Source organism: Hippopotamus amphibius, chromosome 4 (genome assembly GCF_030028045.1).
Source record: "Hippopotamus amphibius kiboko isolate mHipAmp2 chromosome 4, mHipAmp2.hap2, whole genome shotgun sequence".
Taxonomy (NCBI): domain Eukaryota; kingdom Metazoa; phylum Chordata; class Mammalia; order Artiodactyla; family Hippopotamidae; genus Hippopotamus; species Hippopotamus amphibius.
In genome coordinates, this window is record NC_080189.1 from 12,935,609 (window position 1) to 12,954,917 (window position 19,309).

The window sequence follows — 19,309 nt, forward strand, 5'->3', positions numbered from 1 at the left end:
ATCTAGTAAGTAAAGCAGATGACCTCCCATAATGTAGGTGGTCCTCATCCAATCAGTTGAAGACATGAATGGAACAAAAAGACTGATCCTACCCCAGGGAAGGGAGAACTGTCCAGCTGGTGGCCTTCACTGGAACATTAGCTCTTCCTGCCAAACAGCCTTTGAAGTTATATCTGCTCTCCCAGGTCTCTAGTACAACCAGCTTAGCTGCAGATTTTAGACTTATCAGCCTAAACAACTATGTGAGCCAACTCTGTTAAATGATACATATATAAACAAACACATATACATATATATTTATGTACATACATATGTATGTATATGTATATATCTGTTCTGTGGGGGGAGAGTTCTTTGGGGGAAGGGACCACAGGAGATGAGGACAGACTTGATCTGATTCCTTGCTCTGATGGCCATGAAATATGAGATCAGGGCAAGTCGCTTCTCCTCACATGTATAAACAGGTAAAATAATACTTATCATGTATAATTTTTGTCAATATTAAAACATCTCTAAAGAAACAATGTGTGGGAAATGCTGTTGCTTTACCAGGGCCAGGGCCTGGCTGCCTGGCAGCTGGCATCCTCATGGCCACTTCCTGAGCTGGGGCAGGAGTGTTTTTGTACCAGAGGCAGCTGATCCTGCAGGGCTGTGTCTTGGCTGCTGGCACAGAGATACAGGGCCGAGTCCAGCAGCTCCAAGGAGCTCAGGCTCAGCTGAGAGCTAGAGTCACTGAACTGTTGACCTGAGAATCGTTCTGGGATGTTTCCTTTTTCTGTCTCCTTCCCGTTGTAATACTGAAAAAGGAACTGAGGGCCCTGGCCCAGGGGCTGTTGGTACCAGTACACGGAGAGATGTCCAGAGACAGGGGAACATCTCAGTGTCACCTGCTGTTGTCTTGATTTGATCAGGTATTTTGGGGTCTGAGTGACTCCAGAATCCACTGGGCCTGTTGGGGAGGAGACAGAGGAGGCTGAGGGCAGAGCACAGGGGACGTCTCCTGTTCAGCCCTCGTCAGCTTGTATCTGGGGGATGGCAGAGGCATATCAGAAGCTCCCACGCTGTGCCCAGGACTCACCTGTCCCCAGGAGACAAAGAGCCACACAGCAGAGGAGCCTGGAGCCCATGGCAGCCTCAGGAACCCAAGACAAGCCCTACCTCGGGGTGGGTCTCCTGGGGTGAGTGGTCTAAAGCGCTGAACCTCCTGTTTCCCTGATAGGAGCATCTGCCTATGATGTCACTGCTCTGATGGCCCTGCAGGCTGCCTCCTGGTCCACTGTGCCCCCTGGCAGGACCCAGGCCCGGCTCCTCCATGCCATTCCCTGTCCTGCACAGCCCCTCAGCAAAGGGTGGTGTGAGGGGAGCACCGTCCCCATGTACCCGTGTGCCCACAACACGCCTTGTTCTCCTCTGCCTGCCCCTGCCTGATACTAATCACCCAGCCATCACCAGCCACCCCAACCCCTTCACCCCCACTTCCCATGCAGGCTCTGGGACATGGCCTCCTGGTGCATCCTGAAGCTCCAGACACATCTCTACTCACCTGGGCAGTGAGGGGCCTGTGCTGGCGCCTCATGTCCCAGGGCCACTCTGAGAACTCACACCAGCTCCCTGAGGCAGGCATGGAGTCCAGGTTCCCTTAAGCTGCCCTCTCCTGGGTGACTCTCAGCCCCTCCCAGGGCACCTTGAGTACCGTGGCCCCACAGTGCCTCCGCGTGGCCAACGGTCCACAGCCTCATAGATCTGCACCACTTTTCTAAATCAAGAATAGAAATTCCCCACAAGCACCACCTGCAACCCCTTCCATACACACACACACACACACACACACACACACACACACACACACACACACACACACACACACAGCTATTCTACTGCCTTCCCAGCCTGGGTGACTTACAGTTGATTTTCAAATCCAGTCTGAGCCTGTGGAGGTAAAAGACTATATCATCTGACATTTCGACTACGGAGGAAACACTTGCTGCACCACTGCAATGAGGGTAGGATGCTGAGATGGAATAATACGGGCATAAAAATAAATACTCTGATGATCTCAAGTGAAACCAGCCTGGAAGCAGGTATCCCATAGCTTCTTCTCAGTAATCACACCCACATATTTCCAGATCTTATATTTAAATTTAGTATCACCAAATTCTAGATAGTACATAATAAAAGGATTTTATATATATTAACCCATTTGTTTCTGAACTTATGAAATCTTGAAATAAACGACCCTGTCAGCAGAAGACCTAAACAGACATTTTTCCAAAGAAGACATACGATGCCCAAAAGGCACACGAAGAGATGCTCAACATCACTAATTATCAGAGAAATGCAAATCAAAACTACAGTGAGGTATCACGTCACATCAATTAGCATAACCATCATCAAATAGGCTACAAATATTAAATGCTGGAGGGGGTGTGGAGAAAAAGGAACTCTCTCTCCTACACTGTTGGTGGGAATGAAAACTGGGACAGCCACTAAGTAGAACAGTACGGAGTTTCCTTAAAAACTTAAACTAGAGTGACCATATGATCCTGCAATTCCACTCCTGGGCAGTAATCCAGACAAAACTATAATTCAAAAAGACGTGAACCCAGATGTCATAGTGGCACTACTTACAATAGCCAAGAAATGGAAGCAAACAAACGGCCATCAGCAGATGAATGGGTAAAGATGTGGTGGGTGTATATATATACACACACACATATATATTTACACACACAATGGAGTATTACTCAGCCATAAGAAAGATGAAATAAAGCCATTATCAGCAACAGGGATGGATCTTGAGATTATCATACTAAGTAAAGAGAAAGACAAATATCTTATGGTATCACATATATGCAGAATCTAAAAAAAAATGATAAAGATGAACTTATTTACAAAACTGAAACAGACTCATAGACATGGAAAAGATACTTACAGTTTCTAAAGGGAAAAAAACCTTTCCCCTTCCCAACCGGGAGGAACAAATCATGAGTTTGGGATTCACATATACACACTACTATATATGAAATAAATAAGAAACAAGGGCTACCGTGTAGTACAATACAGGGAACTATACTCAAAATTTTGAAATAACCGACAAGGGAAAAGAATCTGAAAGTTTTTCATATACGTATGAAACACTGAATCACTGAGCTGTACACCTGAAATCACACAACACTGCAAATCAACTATACAGACAAATGCAAAGAAGAAATTGAAAACATCCCAGGTCCAACTTCTGAGATTAGTATAGTTCAGAGAGACTAGGGAAATTGCAAGAGAGTGGCGCTTTGGATTAAAACCCAGGTTTATCTATAAACCATAAAGCCTTTTTTCTTTAAAACATACTGTGGTAACTTTTCATTATCATTTTAAACTAGACTCACTGGGGGCTAGATTAACAATATACTCTAATTGGAAGAGGGCTGAATATGGAATATTCTGATAAGAATTTACACTGACATAAACATAGCCACAAAAGAAAATGTTAAAATATTCTCACAGATTGGAAGCCTGACCTTGGGTCTAGTTGTTCATTAACTAAGATAAATGTCTGAGTTGTATTGGGAAAAAATTTAAAAGTATTCCAGTAAGTGGACATTAATTCATTTCACAAATGTCAAAGGGTATCAGTTATATACTCATATACTTTGTTTTTCCTATGAAAGTAAAGGGAGCAAGACAGTTTTATATATGGACTTGTGTCTCCCCCAAATTCATGTGCTGAAGTCCTAACCCCCAGTGTGACTGTATCTGGACTTAGGGCCTGGAGGGAGGTAGTTAAGGGTAAACAATATTATAAGACTGGGACTCTAACACAACATGACTGGTGTCCTTAGAAGAAGAGAAGGTGACACCAGAGAGCTCTTTCTCTGTAAAGCCCAGAGGAGAGGCCATGTGAGGACACAAGGAGAAGGCAGCTGTTTCCAAACTAGGGACTGAGTTCTCACCAGAAACCAATGCTGGCACCTGGGTGTTGGACTGTAGGCCTCCAAAACTGTGAGAAAATAAATGTCTGTTGTTTAAGCCACACAGTCTGTTGCATTTTATTATGTTGGCCTGAGCAAACCAATCAAGAGTATAGCACCCTGGAAAGTCAGGATGAGAAGCAAAGAGGAAAGCACCTCAGAGCCAGTCCTTAAAGATGAGCAGTAAGCGGTCATGTTTGGGGAGGAGATAGGACCCTCTAAGCCATGGGAAGAGCAAGAACAGATGCAGAGGACTGAAAAGGCATTTGTGTTTCATGGAGTTTTGCAAAGAGATGTTTGGTCACAGAGTAAGACGCATCCTGAGACAGCCAAGAAGTGATGCTCTGAAATGAATAGAATCTGGGTGGTGAAGTATTGAAAAGCAATTCCAGGGAAGCAGAATTGACCTTGGGAGCCTTTGGCCTGTTTATAATCAGGGGAAGCCTGCCCTCATCTGTGTGTGGCGAGTGCTCAGCTGTGCTCTGAGAAGGCAGGAATGGGGTCAGGGGTCAAGAGCCAATAAGTCAGAATCATCTCCAGGTTTCTCACACCATCATCACATCATCTGTGGGATGATGACTTCTCCTGGACCAGCCCCCAGGTGATCCTGGTTGTTATGAGGCCTGGCTTAATATTTTCTGGTGATTGAAGACCTTGGGAGGGAGAAGGGAAGAGATCATGTTACACAGAACACAGTTTTTACTCATCTTGTAGCTCTAGCTCTCTTCTCAACCATCTTAATCATATTCTCCGTCCTAGACTTTCACCAAATCTCCATTTCTTCTCCCTAAATTATACAAAGCAAATGCCTGTGATGCTATTAGAATCACACACTGAACAAGTAATTTTGCTCCCCAAATGAACTCTCTCTACCACACAGAGAGGCCATCAGCTATTAAGTTACAAACGCTTCCTTTCCCCTGATAGCATTGAGTGTGAGCCAAAGAAAGTCACAGTGGAGGGAACCTGTTGATGCAGCCCCATCCTCTGAACACATCTTCTTGACTTCTTTTCCCTCCCCTGAGTGGCCAGAGAGCACAAGGCTGCTTTCCAGCGCCCTCAAGCATTTTCCTTTCCCACTGCAGTCCCTGGGCTCTCATGCAGCTGTCAGCTCTGAGGTTGCTCCCCACTGGGGAAGGGAGGTTTGTGCACAGGACCCTGGTGACTCAGCAGGGCTGTGCCAACCTGCTGGCACAGAGGTACAGGGCCGAGTCCCTCAGCTCCAAGGAGCTCACATTCAGCTCAGAGTGAGAGTCCTGGAACTGTTGTGCTGAGAATCTATCTGGGAAGTTGCCTTTGGCTCTTTGCGTAGTTTCATAAAACTCAAAGAGGAACTGAGGACCTTCCCTCAAGGCCTGTTGGTACCAAGATACACTGCGGTGCCCTAACACAGGTGAACATCTCAGCATCACTTGGTGTCCTCTTGCTTTAATGAGGTATCTTGGTGTTTGAGTGACTCCAGAATCCACTGGACCTGTGAGGGAAGGACACAGGGGCTGGAGACAGAACGTGGGAGAGAGCCCAAAGGTGCCTTGGATTCAGGCACTGTCAGGCTTAGAACAGTGATGTCTGCCTGTACCAAGGCCTGTACCAAGGACCTACCTGCTGCCAGGAGACACAGAACCACACAGCAGGGGAGGCTGGAGCCCATGGCAGGAAGGGGCAGAGCTGGGCAGGTGTCTCCTTGCTCAGAGCTCTGGTTCTATGAGAGCTGAAGTTCTGGGCATCCTTTCTCTGGAGGCTAGGTGGTGACATCACTGCTCTGATGTCATTGCCTCTACTGGTTCCCATGAGCCTGGCCTCCCTTTCCAGGTCAGCTGATCCAGGAACCCTGCTTTGTCCTGCAAAGCCTCCTATGTGAAACGTGGGATGGACTGGGCTTGTCTATCCAATGCTGGGTTTAGGCCTCGTACCCATCCCACACCTCTTTGTTTTCCTATGAAGCGGGTGTTTCTCTACCTGTCCCTGCACAATCCCAGCTCCACACCCTTCACTTTCCCTGGTAACCTCAAAGACTCCCTCCTCCGTGCATAGTTGAAGGTCATGGCTCCCAGCTGGCACAGGACGCCTGCAAAGTAGTGTCTATGCTATTAAGGCTTCTAGAGGATAAAAGAACCAAAGTTGTTTTTTAACCCTCCTGGTGCCAGGGAACTAGCTCTGTCAGCTTGCTCTGCTCCAGAAACTTCTGGGGCTGAGCAGTTCCACAGCGCCCCCATGCGTTCTATGGGTGGGAACCAAGACATTATATTTGCACTGATGTGATAATTATGGGATGTGTTTAAATTAGAAACTATTTCACTGTTTGCCTATTGCACTGTGTTTTTGTTTGTTTTTTGCTCTGCTTTTGCTAAAGGGACACATACACACACCCCAGCCCTACCCAATTTGTGATTTTGTATTTTAAGAGAAAAAAGAAAACGTGGCCATGACGGAAACGTTTTGACTTTGAGAAGATTTTGATGAGGGAGATGGTACAAACCTGGTGTAGGTTAGGTGAAAGGCTAAAGTTGTTTTTCCTCTGATGACCCAGACAGCTTGCTCCAAGCAGACCACTTAGGCCTATTTGCATGGTTCCCACAAAGGAGTTTACTGAAGAGTAAAGAATATAATACTCCCTGTCTCTGTACTGATGGAGAATGTCTCTATCGTCTCTCTTTTAGAAATCCTTTTTGCCTTAGTTCATTGATGGGAATATTTCATGCATTTCTCCATATATGAGTAAGCATGTATGCAGATAAATTATAATATTTCTCTAGGTTTTTCTTTGATGCCCATGTAAGAAATAAAATATTCTAACCTTCTGCAATTAGTATGCTAGAAAGGAAAGGCCTGTCTGGATTAACGTGGGATAACAAAATAAACAGAGAGATTTGGGCAAATAGAATCTGAGAAGGACTCAATTCCAGAACCAGTACCTCCCATTTGCAACTTCTGACTTAGTTTACTTCCAATCCGAGTTTCTCCATCTAGTTATATTTGACTTACCTGTTATTCAGTTTTACATAGTGCATTAGATAGCGTGAATATAGATATTCTAATGGAATCTATTTCTTGACTTTCAAAGTCCACAGGCAGCAAGCCCATCAAATACCACTGAGAAGAGATCGCTGAGCCAGGGGCACGTGAGACTGAGCAGTGCACCAATGTCATCAGTGACCAAGGAGCCAAGAGTGACCAGCACCTTTTCTTAGATCCCCCCAGTGGCGGAAAAGTCCACCCTGAGTGATGGTCCATGGAGATAAACTAGATATTACTTTCTCAAGCCCAGATGGAAATGTCCTATAACTGAATATTTTTTATGAATTTTATGCATATTTATAACTCAAAACCCTTCACCATAGTAGCTGATGTGTCTTGTGGAGTTTCTGATGGTAGAGAAGAAGTTTCTACACAAAATCATACAAATATTAACAATTATTAAGGAAAGTGTATTTCTCAGTTTAAGGAACACTTGGCATTTTTTTAGCTTCAATTGGGTAAAAGTGCCAGATTGCCAATCAATACTTAACTATTGATATTCAGGAAAAAAAACCCAGAATATCTAAGATTGCTTAAGAGATGCCTGAGACCCCATGATAAATAGCCATTACATTTCAGACAAGAAGAGCCCAGACGATATTATAACAACTGATATTATAACGATGAGTGAAATACGAGGGCACTGACTTCTGGATCCTTCTAAAGTTGCAAACTAGTATCATCTCCTGCCTCCTTCTCCAGGGGAACCTGATGAGGCAAGAACCAAATATGAACACTAGAGACTCAACAAAACCAAGAGAATATTCTGGAAAGACTGAAGCTATTTGGGGCTGGAATGTGAGTAAGATGAGGGGTGACCCCAGGATAGCAGTGAGAAAACAAGATGATAAAAATAACCAAAGCTCTGCTCTTACGTAACCCTTCTTTGCTTTGAGACAATCTTACCTGCATTTTTATTGCAGAAATCAACAGCAGGGTAAGTGATACCACTAAAGGAACGGGGGAAAAAAAAAGATAACCAACTGGAGAGTATATATCCCCAGAAAGTGAATTATTGAACCCGATGAACCAAGAATTTATAACAAGCATGACAAATATACATGAACTCTGCAATAGAAACAAGAATATAGATGTTACCACATAAGAAAATTTAAGGTCAACTTATTGACGATATTACTAGCAGCCCACCTAATATATTTTACATCAGCATTTCAAAGTGTTTTATTATGGGGAAGAATATTCACGTTATCTAATTCTCTAAGAGAAGCCAATGTTTCATATAAACACTGTTTTCCTTCCAATAGGAACAAATATATGTTATCCTTTCCTTAAAATAATGACTCCTATCATCAGGCGATTTTTTTCCCCATTTTTACTTGTATAAAAGCAAGATTTCAGCCAATATATTTATCATCCAGATAAGATCTATGAAGCTTTCTCTTCTTTGAAAACCAGGTGAAATTTCCCAGAGCTTATAAATTCCGAAAGCTATGGAAATGCGAAGCCCTTCCAGAGATCTCTATCCATGATCATGACATTTGTATTCTCCTGGTCTTCTCTAACCCTGTCTCATGACCTAACCAGACAGCTAAGACCTTCTTTGCTTTCCTCCACAAAATTATGTACATCAAGATCCAGTGAGTTTAGTAGAATCTAATGAAGATTTGAGTGGTTCTGTAAAGGAATCATATGATGAATAACACCAGTTTTCACCATTTCCCTCCCATTCTTACCCATTACACCTGCTGCCAAGACTTTCCAGAATCTCAAATTATTCTACCTGAATTGAACAATGCCCTTGGAGATAACCTTCCATATCTAGCACTTATATTAAAATACTCTCATTAACAATACTTTCCTCCCTAAGAAATAGGGTGTAAGCTCTCAAGATGCTAAAATTTAATGTTCCTGCCTTCAAAATTATGGTTAACCAATTCTCCTTTTTCTAGTGGAACTCATCTTTATTCAAAGATTGTCTGTTTCTAAATTTTACTTTAAGCTGTTCTTTCATTTTATTATTGTGAGAAAATATATTTAACACAAAACTTACCATTTTAAGTCTATAGTTTTAATGGCATTCACATTGTGCTACTATCAGCACTATCTATCTCCAGAACATTTTCATCTTCCTAAAATGAAAATCTGTATCTGATAAATACTAATTCCTCATTCCCTCCCTGACAGTGGCTCAAAGATCAGCAACCAAACTGCCAGACAAAACTACAAAGCTTTCTGAACCCCTCTCCCTATTTCATGTAGCTTTTTCTGCCCCTCCCCACACCATCTTTGTTGCAACAAAAATAGGAATGAGGTTTTTTTCCTCTCCTGGTAACCAGGAAAGGGAACAGTGAACAGGCTAGAGAAGAAACATAATCTGTCCTGAAAGAGTTAATCACTCCTTTTATTTTAACTTTCACTAATCTGTAGTGTCTGTAACTAGATTTGTACTTCACAAAGCTAACCTCATTCCCTGACAGTGTGCAAATTACATTCAGCACCTATCACCCCTAACTCTGTGTGAGTTACATCCTGTTCCTCTCACTCCCTAACCTTATTACATCCCAGGGCTTATATTCTCTATGCCCTCTTGTAACAAATCACCCCCTGTAGCTTTTGCATTTCAGAAAGAAGGTCACCAGCCAATAAACCAGAAGCAAATGGACCCCAATTACTGAGCAGCCTGATGCCAGCTATGACTTTTGAAATAATGCAAAAGAAAAAGAATGCAAGACCTTCACGACTTTGATCTTTATGGTATACCCCAGACTGCAAGCCCACGTATAAAATCTTCTCCGATTCCCCAAGAAGAGGGGCACAGTTCTTGAGGCGCTAGCCTACTGTGTCTTTTCTTTGCCTGGCAAAGAAGATGAAAAGCCTCTCTATTTCTTATCTTCCAAAATCTCTGTCTCTGTATTTTTATTTGGCATCGGTGCACAGGGAGCCAGATTTGGCAACATCTTGTGTCTCAGTGGAACCACAGCGCCTCCTTCTAATAAATTGGAAGTGTTTACATCATCAGCTGGCGCAGGAAGGTTCCCAGTGATTTCCTGGATTTCTTATCTCCACCCTCTCTGGAGCCCTTCAGATTTCCCGTGTGGTCGTTCCCAGCTGAGTGTCCTACTAGTCACAGATCCTCTGAATCACCAATATTGACTTCCCTTCCCCCCCATCCTACTTTTTTTCCAGCACAAACTGAAACAACTGAAACTCACCTTCCTGGTAAGAATGTTAAATGGTAATCACCACTTGGGAAAATAATGTGGCCACTTTTTATGAAGTGAAATAAGTACTTACCATACAACCCAGCGATCTCCTTCCTGGATATTTCCGGGAGAGAAATAAAAGTGTATGTCCCCATAAAAGTCTTGTCACAGACACTAGCCAAAATCTAGAAACAACCTAACTCTTCATCAGCATGGAAATGAATATAGAAATTGTGGTAGGGTCACACAATAAAAATACATACTATATAAAAGAATGAACTACCAATAACAGAACAGGATGAATAGGATGAATAACAAAAGCATTATGTTACATGAAAGATGCTAGTCACAAAAAGTGTGTGATTCCATTTATAGGAAATCCAAGAACCAGCAAATCTAATCTATGATGATGGACATCAGAATAGTGCTTACCTATTGGGGGGGGGGGTATTGACTGAAAGGGGACAAAACACACAAAGGGTGATGACGTGTCCCTATCTTAATTGGAGTAATATTGCTTGAGTGTGTCTATTTGACAAAATGCATGTAATCAACAGTTAATATTATGCATTTCATTGCATGTAATAAAAAAACATATCCCACCACCTAGAGTCAACAACCATTAAGTTTGTATCATCCTTTCAAACAGTGTTCTTTCTAAAGTTACTTATGAAATATACATGTTATCCGATATTCAGAGTTCCCTACTCTGTAGTTACTGTTGACCTGAAAGAGACTGCCAGGTATTTGTCCAGCCAAAGAATATCACTAAATATTTCTGCAGCTGAAGAATATCCCTCACCTTCTGCCTCTACAAGGATTAAGTCCTTAGCCACTGCAGCTTCTGACCTTCAATACCCCCTGAAAGGAGTTCAGGGCAGAGATCAGGAATGAGGCACTCTGTGCTCTGGGAGAACTGGCAGAACAGTCTTTCAGATAATTAGATATTTTCAGGAGAAACTTTTAAGAACCTGGATTCTTGCATCTTCCCATATGTAGAAAAGCACTAAAACAATTAACTAAGATACCTGTTCCTGGTGACTAGCAGCAAACTTTTACCAAGAAGTGAGCTTGGTTGCACACACCCCCTTACCAGAACCACATATATACTGACTCCCAGCCCCCACCCTGGATCTTTCAGGACAGCTTCTCAGAGCTATCTCAGAGCCTGCCTCCCTGGCTGTAGCCCTCAGTAAGACAAGGAATACACCTGACTCACAGCTTTTCTGCCACCATGGTGAGCCACAGGCAAGTTCCTGCACGACACTTTTATACAGAGGAAAAGGGAGATGGGAGGGCTGTAGTAACAAAGGGTCCTAGGCTTTTCACTGGCTGAGTCCTTGCCAGGAAAGAAGACGAATCTTTCTTCTTCCTGTTGGGCTCTGCTACCATCATGGGGCTTAAGAGTTCCCTCTTCTGGTCTCCCAACTCTATCTAATTGAGGTTTCTCTTTATTAACTTTTTACATCACAAAAGAAGGTCACATATTCATGAATATCCAAAATGTGCTAATTCTAAGCCCTAAGTACCCACATCACCAGAAAGTCCAGCCTTACAGGAAGGTATAGTTACTCCTTCCCTATAAATTCCTAAGGAGTCCCAGGGTTGTTTATTGTTTGTGAATTACCTTAAGCTTTAGGCGGAACCCAGCAGGGGTTGATTCTTCATGTCACCATCTTTCAGGGTGGCCTCAGGGATTTGTGTTTCTTCCCAGCTGCCTGGAAGACTGGCCCTGTCTGCTGCTTCCAGGGGTCAGGATTGGGGAAAACAGGGGGCACTTGCTACAATATACCATCCCCAGAGCCCTGATCTCTGCTTTTGTAACCACAGGTACAGGGCTCTGCGGCATGCTCCAGCTCTTAGTGGTCCCTCGAGGAGGAACGGTAAGTGCCCCTTCACTCCGGGCCATCCTGTCAGGGAAATCCACCAACAAAGTCCCGTGAGCCACCACAACCACCGCTCTTAGCAGACGTGTCTCTCATTCAGCTGTTTTCCCAAGCCTGAAGCCCCTTCCTGCTCAGGACTCTGAGATGAATCCCAGGTTTGGGCCCCAGTTGGGGTAAACATAGGTTTCACTTTGTTATTCAAGGGTAATTATTAACGCACCACTCTCACTCCCCTAAAATATGAGGATACACATCTCCTCCTCATTTTGCATGTTCTCTCTATGGTGTTTCTGTCTTAGCAGCCCCGGCACACCTTTTCTAGAGGAACTGGTGATTTCATAACACGAAGGAGAGTTCTTTAGTGTAGGTTGACCCCTCATCATACGTGACCCTGGATGGATTCTTCCTCTGAGATGTATGGGGTTCCTGCGATGCACTAGCCATAATTTCCATATCTTGGGGTGAGGAATCGTTTGTCAAAAGGAGGGAAGGAAGGGAGGAGGGAAGGAAGGAAGGAAGAGGGGAGGAAGGGAGAAAGGGAGGGAAGGAGAGGGAGGGAGGGAGAGTCAGAGGAAGGAAGAAGAAAGAAAGAAAGAAAGAGGAAAGCAAGCAAGCGTGTAACCAATACAAAATGCTCAATTCACTAGCACACCAATACCAATTTATTTCTCTAACTGAATATTTGAGGTCCGCCTGCCTGATTAGTGGGACATCCAGTACCTCCCCTGGGACACAGTCCCTGCATCATCCCTGCGGCCAATTGTTCAGGAACCCTCAGGTCTGAGCCTCTGAGACGTCAGTCCTGTCTTCTCCCATCGTGCCCAGAGCGAGCAGTTCACGCCGGGTGTGGGCACAGGATGCCCTGTGGGCGTCTGCTCTTGCCCAGCGTGTCCTCTGTGGAGACCTTCTGTTGGCCTGGATCCCTGCTGACCAGAGAGCATGAGGTCAGATTCACAGGGGCGACCCCTGTTCCCCAAAGAACCTCCCTGCCCTGGCTGGCAGGGTCCTGAGGGGCTTCCGCCTCGGCTGCCTACTGTCCCAGCACATCCCTCTCCCTCCAGTACTAGGCTCTGGTGTTGAGATCCTTCACCTTCTGGAAACTTCTTAGCTGGGGCTCCTGTGTATCCCCATGCAAGCCCCTCCCCTTCTCTCCAGTAGCCAGTCTCCACTCACAGATGGAAAGAAAGCAAGTTTTGCTAAATAGGAAATAAACAGAGACCAAAAGAGAATACAAAGTCTTCTCTGCAGGCTCCCAGGTCACTCAAGGGCCACGTCTGTCCCATCAGGTGGTGCCTGAGAACGTTTCCCGAATACCACAGCCCCAGGCATCCTGTGCAACATTTCCTCTTCTGCAAATTAAAGTTAATTTTGGCCTCTGCTACTGGGAAGCAGCTGCAGCCCCACACACATCCCCCACCCGCCTCGAGCAGGGCAGAGCTGCTGAGACCTGGGGAGAGCAGGGAAGCTGTAGAGTTTGTGTAAGGAGAGGAGGTGTCTCTGCCAGGCTGTGGCTGAGCTGCTGGCACAGAGGAACATGGCCGAGTCCCCCAGCTGTGCAGGCTGGATCTTCAGAGTGAGGTACACGCCGTCTGGCATCTCAGCTGAGAAGCGAGCCTCCAAAAAGTCCGCCTTCTCTGAAGGCGCTTTGTTATAGATGGACATCAGAAACTCCATGCCCTTTCCCGGCCTCTGTCGGTACCAGCAGAGGTACAAATGACCAGGCACGGGGTCACATCTCAGTGTCACGTTCCGTCCCATCTCTGTGATATAGTGGCTAGGGCTTTGGCTGACACCAGATTCCATGTGTCCTGTGGGAGGACACAGAGGCCAGAAAGAGAATGAGGTAAAAGTCTGGAACCTGCCTTAGGTCAAGGGAATGGGATGGGAGTTTCCCACACACTCCTGGGACTCACCTACTCCCAGGAGACCAAAGATCGCCCAGCAGAAGAGCCTGCTATCCATGGCAGGGGCGAGGCAGGGCTGAGGCCTCTCCTAGTGGGGCATCTGGTCTTTAGCAGCCCAAGGGAGGAGGCCCTGTGATGTCACAGACTCAGGAGCGCCCCCCACAGGATGGAGCAGGCAGCCGTAGTGCCCGCGTGGACTTGTGATGCTCCAAGGCTCAGCCCCCACGAGTCCTGGAGGATTCAGGCTCCCAGGCCCTGAGGGAAATACTGCAGCTGCAAAGGGACCCTGGGAGAATACAGGCTTCAGGACGGCTAGACAAGGTACAGAGACCTGAACAGACAGGGGAGACCCACTTCCCTCTCTAACGGCCAATTCAGAGCCACAATCCAGAGGCGTGGACTCTGTGTGTCCTAATTCTGAGCCTGATAATTAAAACATTAGAATGAAGAGACCAAAGGAAAACAAAAAATAACCCTGCAAGTGTCAGTATGGAGAGGAAATTCAGTGAGAAGTTGAGACCGGAAACCTAAAAGGACATCCCCATGCAAGGGAAGGAGAGTGGAGGAGAAGGTAAGCACCAAGCCCAGTGATCTCAACTGAGGGGCGCAGAGGCCCACTGGCTGCCTGAGCAAATGCCTGTGCAGATCTGGGGCTTTGATCAGGGTGGGACTTAGGGTCTAGCTGTGGGTGGGAAAAAGAGAAATCAGAGAAAAGAGTTGGATTACAGAATAATAGAATTGGTAAAAACAGAATAGAAGAGACACATACTCCTCACACCTGTTTCCCAAAGGGTGGGTCTTTTACTGTCCTTTGAGGGGACTCCAGCCTGGGACCTCTGCCTGAAAGTCCCTCTCTGATTCCCCAGATCTCCATGCTACTCGGCCCTGGGCGGCACAGCCTCGGCAGCAGGGGTTACCGTAAAGGAAAGGCTCAGAAGCCAGGCACCTGCTGAACTCCAAGCAAGGCACCTTTTCACAGGGCGGCATCCTTCTTCTGCACTGGTCCCATGTAGGGTGTGAGTCCTGGGGTGCAGGTGTCTGTTTAGAGGATCCGTTATGAAACCTTAAACCAAACCATACACTTTACAGCAGGCTTGTTTATTTCACGATAAATAAGGCATTAAAGTACTAGATCCGGATGTGTTTATCTTTTAACCAATCGACAGGACAGAGTCACACTCAGGTGAAAACACACACACAAACACACACACAATCTAAAGACATAGAATAGAGAGGTTGACTTGGCTGGCGGTACTATGGTTTGAGGCTCTTTCAGGGGTCCCCCTGTCCCTGGAGCACCCTCTGTAGGAGAGAGAAGGGAGCCTTTGTGTCCATGCAGACAGCTGATCCTCCAGGACGCAGGGCTCTGCACTTGGCTGCTGGTATGTCCAGCCCTGAGGGCCATTACAAGGTGCAGAACTGGAAGATACAAAGTTCAGCAAAGATAGCCCTGGTACAAAAAGTCCTGCTCTGAAATAACAGAGGTTGTCACATCTCACTGCCCGTTATAAGCAACAATCCGAGAGCATCACACTCAATGGCTGGTAATGCAGGATGAGAAGACCTGAAGAACTAGAGTTAAGGAAACTGAAAGAAAAAGAATCAAGCCTGAAAGCCTGGAGAGGAAGAGAAGCCAGCGAGGGGCTGAGCCCCTGAACGTGCAGCCCGGAGAGTGAACTAGAGAACAGGGATATCAATCGGATAGGGGATCTGTGGTCCTCAGGGGTAGGAACGCACGGACGGAGACCCTGGTGAGGGAATGGGGTGCTTTGAAAAAGGTCTGAGCATAGTTGCAGCTGGGATCTGGGCTGAGAGGCAGGGTCTAACTCAGATGGAAGGAGAAGTCAGAGAAAGGCATCTTTTAGAGAGAGGATTGGTAGGACTGCTGTGGCCAGAGGGTCAAGTGTCTCACGAAAGACTTTCTAGGGGTGCCAGCCAACTGGAAAATGCTTGGGACAACTTAAACTTGAACATCTGTCCTACATTCACCCATGGGTGCAGACTTGTTCAGAACGAGCTGGGCACAGACTGTTGGTGTTTGTAGAGAAAGTCAGCACCGCCATGCCCTGTGAACCCACAGGCAGATAATACTTATGGCCTGAGATTTCTGTCTAGGGTCTAATGGGAAATAAACCTAGCCTTAGTTGGCCCCACAGCTTCCTGGCTGGACCCTGGAGGTTTGTGTACAGGAAGGAGTTGGCTCTGCAGGGCTGTGTCTTTACTGCTGGCACAGAAATAGACAGCAGAGTCTTCTGGTTTCAGGGCATCCACGTGCAGGTACAAGTGGGAGCTGTCTGGACATACAGGCCAGAAGCGACTTGGAACCGTCTCATTTTCAGCGAGTTCCTTGTAGTTGTAAATGAACATGAGCTCCAGCGGCTTCTGGGCACTCTGTTTATACCAGTACATAGAATTATGTCCCAGATGTTGTTCACATTTCAAAGATTTATTATTTCTTGTTCCCATGACTAGGTATTTTGGTATCTGAGTAATTCCAGTGTCCGCGGAGACTGCTGGGAGAAAAGGGCAAAATTCAGACAAAGCCCAGAAGGGAAGGAAATGGTTCGGGGTCCAGGGGCAGCCCATGTGAACCCAAGACTCACCTGCTCCCGTGAGACAGAGGACCAGACCACAGAGCAGCCCACAGCCCATGGTGGAGTCAGGGTCGATGTGGCGTCATCTAACTAGGATGCCCTGGGTCCGGGACCGCAGTCGGGGAGGGTGGGGCGCCGGGACGAGGCTGGGCTCTGGTCTCCTCAGCCTTGGTTGGCGGTTTTGCCAGTGATGTCAGTGTCCCTGTCAGTTTCCCCAGATACAGGGGATGTTTCTTCCTCCCCCTTTCATGCCTTATATAGATGCCAATAGAAGGTGCATTTCAGTTGACTGGGCTGCGATAGTCCTCCGACAGTGGCTCTTTTGCTATTAGCTGCCCTCCTCATTACATAGATTCTCCCTCTGACCCCTCCTTTCCAAGACCCCCTCTCAGCAACAGACCATACCCCCTTCAAGAGAGCTCCATCCTCCCCGGCTCAGTCAGGCAAGACAACACTTAATGCGTCCTTTCCCTCGGTGTCTAAGCTCCCTGGAGCCCCTTTGCCCAGCTGCATGGAGGCAGGAAGATTGGAAGGCTGCGGTCCTGTTCTGGACAAGTGCCCATCATTAAAAAGGCACGACCGTGATGCCAGCCAGGAACCAGCTGTTGGGAAGAGTGCTGAGAGGACCACACAAGGGATAAGCCATCCTTTGCCCCTGTATCAAGGGTACAGGGCTTGGCTGGGCTTAAAGGTTGTGGCAAGAAAACAACACAAGACATTCAGTGCAAGACAAACGGAAATCAATTTGAAAATGACTTTAGTATCTTTGAGAAGTCTACAAGTGATGTACCCAACTGATGTAGGGACGGATCCCCAATGGGGCGCTCCCCTCCTCACCCCCTCCCTCTACTCCCTCCCAGCTCCTCCCCCACCCCAATCTCAGAGGTTTCAGTGGAACCACAGCTCCTCCTTGTGGCCAAAGCAGCACATTTCCCAACTCACAGGCCTCTTAGCAGCCAGCCCAGATCTCACTCATGCCACAGACCCGGAGCAGCTGTGATAGATACGAAACTCCAGGGAATCATGAAGAAGAAAGAAGCCCCTGAAACAACCAACACAGTTGGCAACAATCCCATCCATCCGCTCACCTAGGACATTCCATTTGCACTCAGCAGAGATTGGTTACGTCCGGATTCTTAGAAATGAACAAAAATGCAGCCCTGCAGATATTTCCCTAGACCCTGTGGAGCTTATAGACCACCTTGATTTGTGCAACAAATACTCACTGAGCAACGGCTGGGAGTAAGCACAAACCTTCACCACCTCCACCCACAGAATCCTGTTGTGGTGGGTGATTAAGCACAGCCACAGACACCTGCTAGGGAATCCAATGCAGCTTATGTGAAGTTCAAGAACTGTGTCCAGTGTTCCAGTATTTAACTCACTTCATGAACGTGACAGCATATTTCCTCAGCTATTACAACAAGAGGGCTGAACAGAAATGATCTCCAGAGCCCTGTGCTTTTGCAAAATGTTAGAAACCAAACCAGGCCCATTGGTCCTACTGACAGTTTTCCAATCTGGGACTAGCTTAGATGAGCTACTGTGAGTCATTCCTACTTCACACGATAAATTGTTTATGCTTTTGGTCCACTTAGTTATTGGAATATCATCCATTTTCTTAAAACATGCTGTTATGCCAGTATCGCGTTTTCATTCTAGAAAATTTGAGGATATGAATAAACACAAAACTGAAATGATCTATAGTTGCCAAGTATAACATTTATTTGTTATGTTAGATATTTATTACCAAGTTGGAATAAGAAGAATCTATATAAGTCTGTGTTGGGAGCAGGGAGGGTGAATATCCATGTGTAAAGTCAAGAGTTGATAAGTAAAATGGTTTTCAACCCAGGGATGTGCTGGGTCAGGAAGAAAATCTTAGCGTTTTTCTAATGTGATAGATTTTATCAGATTTTCACTGTGGCTCATAAAACAAAAAAATGTAAGAGTATGTGCATTAGAATTTTAGCAAAGTGGGTCAGATATTCTCCTCCTGAACAGCTTGCATGTAGGATAGACCTTAAATCCACTGCAATTGGAGATATTCCATTGTTAGTTAAGAACCGAAAATTAAGCCTAGTTAAAAGGCTAACCTTGGTCCGAGAAGATCCCACGTGCCACGGAGCAACTAAGCCGTGTGCCCCAGCTACTGAGCCCGCCTGCTTAGAGGCCCTGCTCCGCAACTAGAGAAGCACTGCAGTGAGAAGCCCGACGCACCACAAGGAAGAGCAGCCCCCACTCGCGGCAACTAGAGAAAGCCCGCGCACAGCAATGAAAACCCAATGCAGCCAATAAATAAATTAAATAATTAATTTCAAAAATACCATTAAAAAAAGGGCAGCACTGTTACTGTTAACATTATGATGGCCATTCCCTGGAGTAAGAAGACACTGATTGGCCCTTCTACAACAAAACAGAAAAATGTGAATAAATAAAATTTTATTGCGTTGTTAGGCCCTTGATACATAAGCAAAATCTCACAGGTGACAATGGAAAACAATGGAATTTAAACCAAAGCCTCAAACAATGAGTAAACGTGAAAGGCTTGGGTGCCCTGAGACCATTAGCTAATATAAGCATTTCCCACAGCAAGGAATGGGGTAAAAGGTGAGTTTAAGTTACCTGAATTAGGGATGTAACTGAAGAAAGAAAATGATCTAAGGACAGTCTGCATTGAAAAAAAAGGAACAGTCAAGTGGAATGGTAAACATGTAGGTGAATTCAAACACTGTCCATATCAAATAGTAATAGCATATGTTCCTTGACAATATATAG

The 19,309-nt window shown here is 45.8% G+C and overlaps 1 gene segment (V, D, J or C); it reads right to left on the bottom strand.

The window, feature by feature from the left end:
- Nucleotides 1–545: 545 nt before the first annotated feature.
- On the bottom strand, nt 546–1,133 carry LOC130851833 (T cell receptor beta variable 9-like). The segment is given in 2 exon segments: nt 546–949; nt 1,079–1,133. Coding segments are annotated over 2 exon segments (453 nt in total).
- Between the last annotated feature and the right edge of the window lie 18,176 nt (nt 1,134–19,309).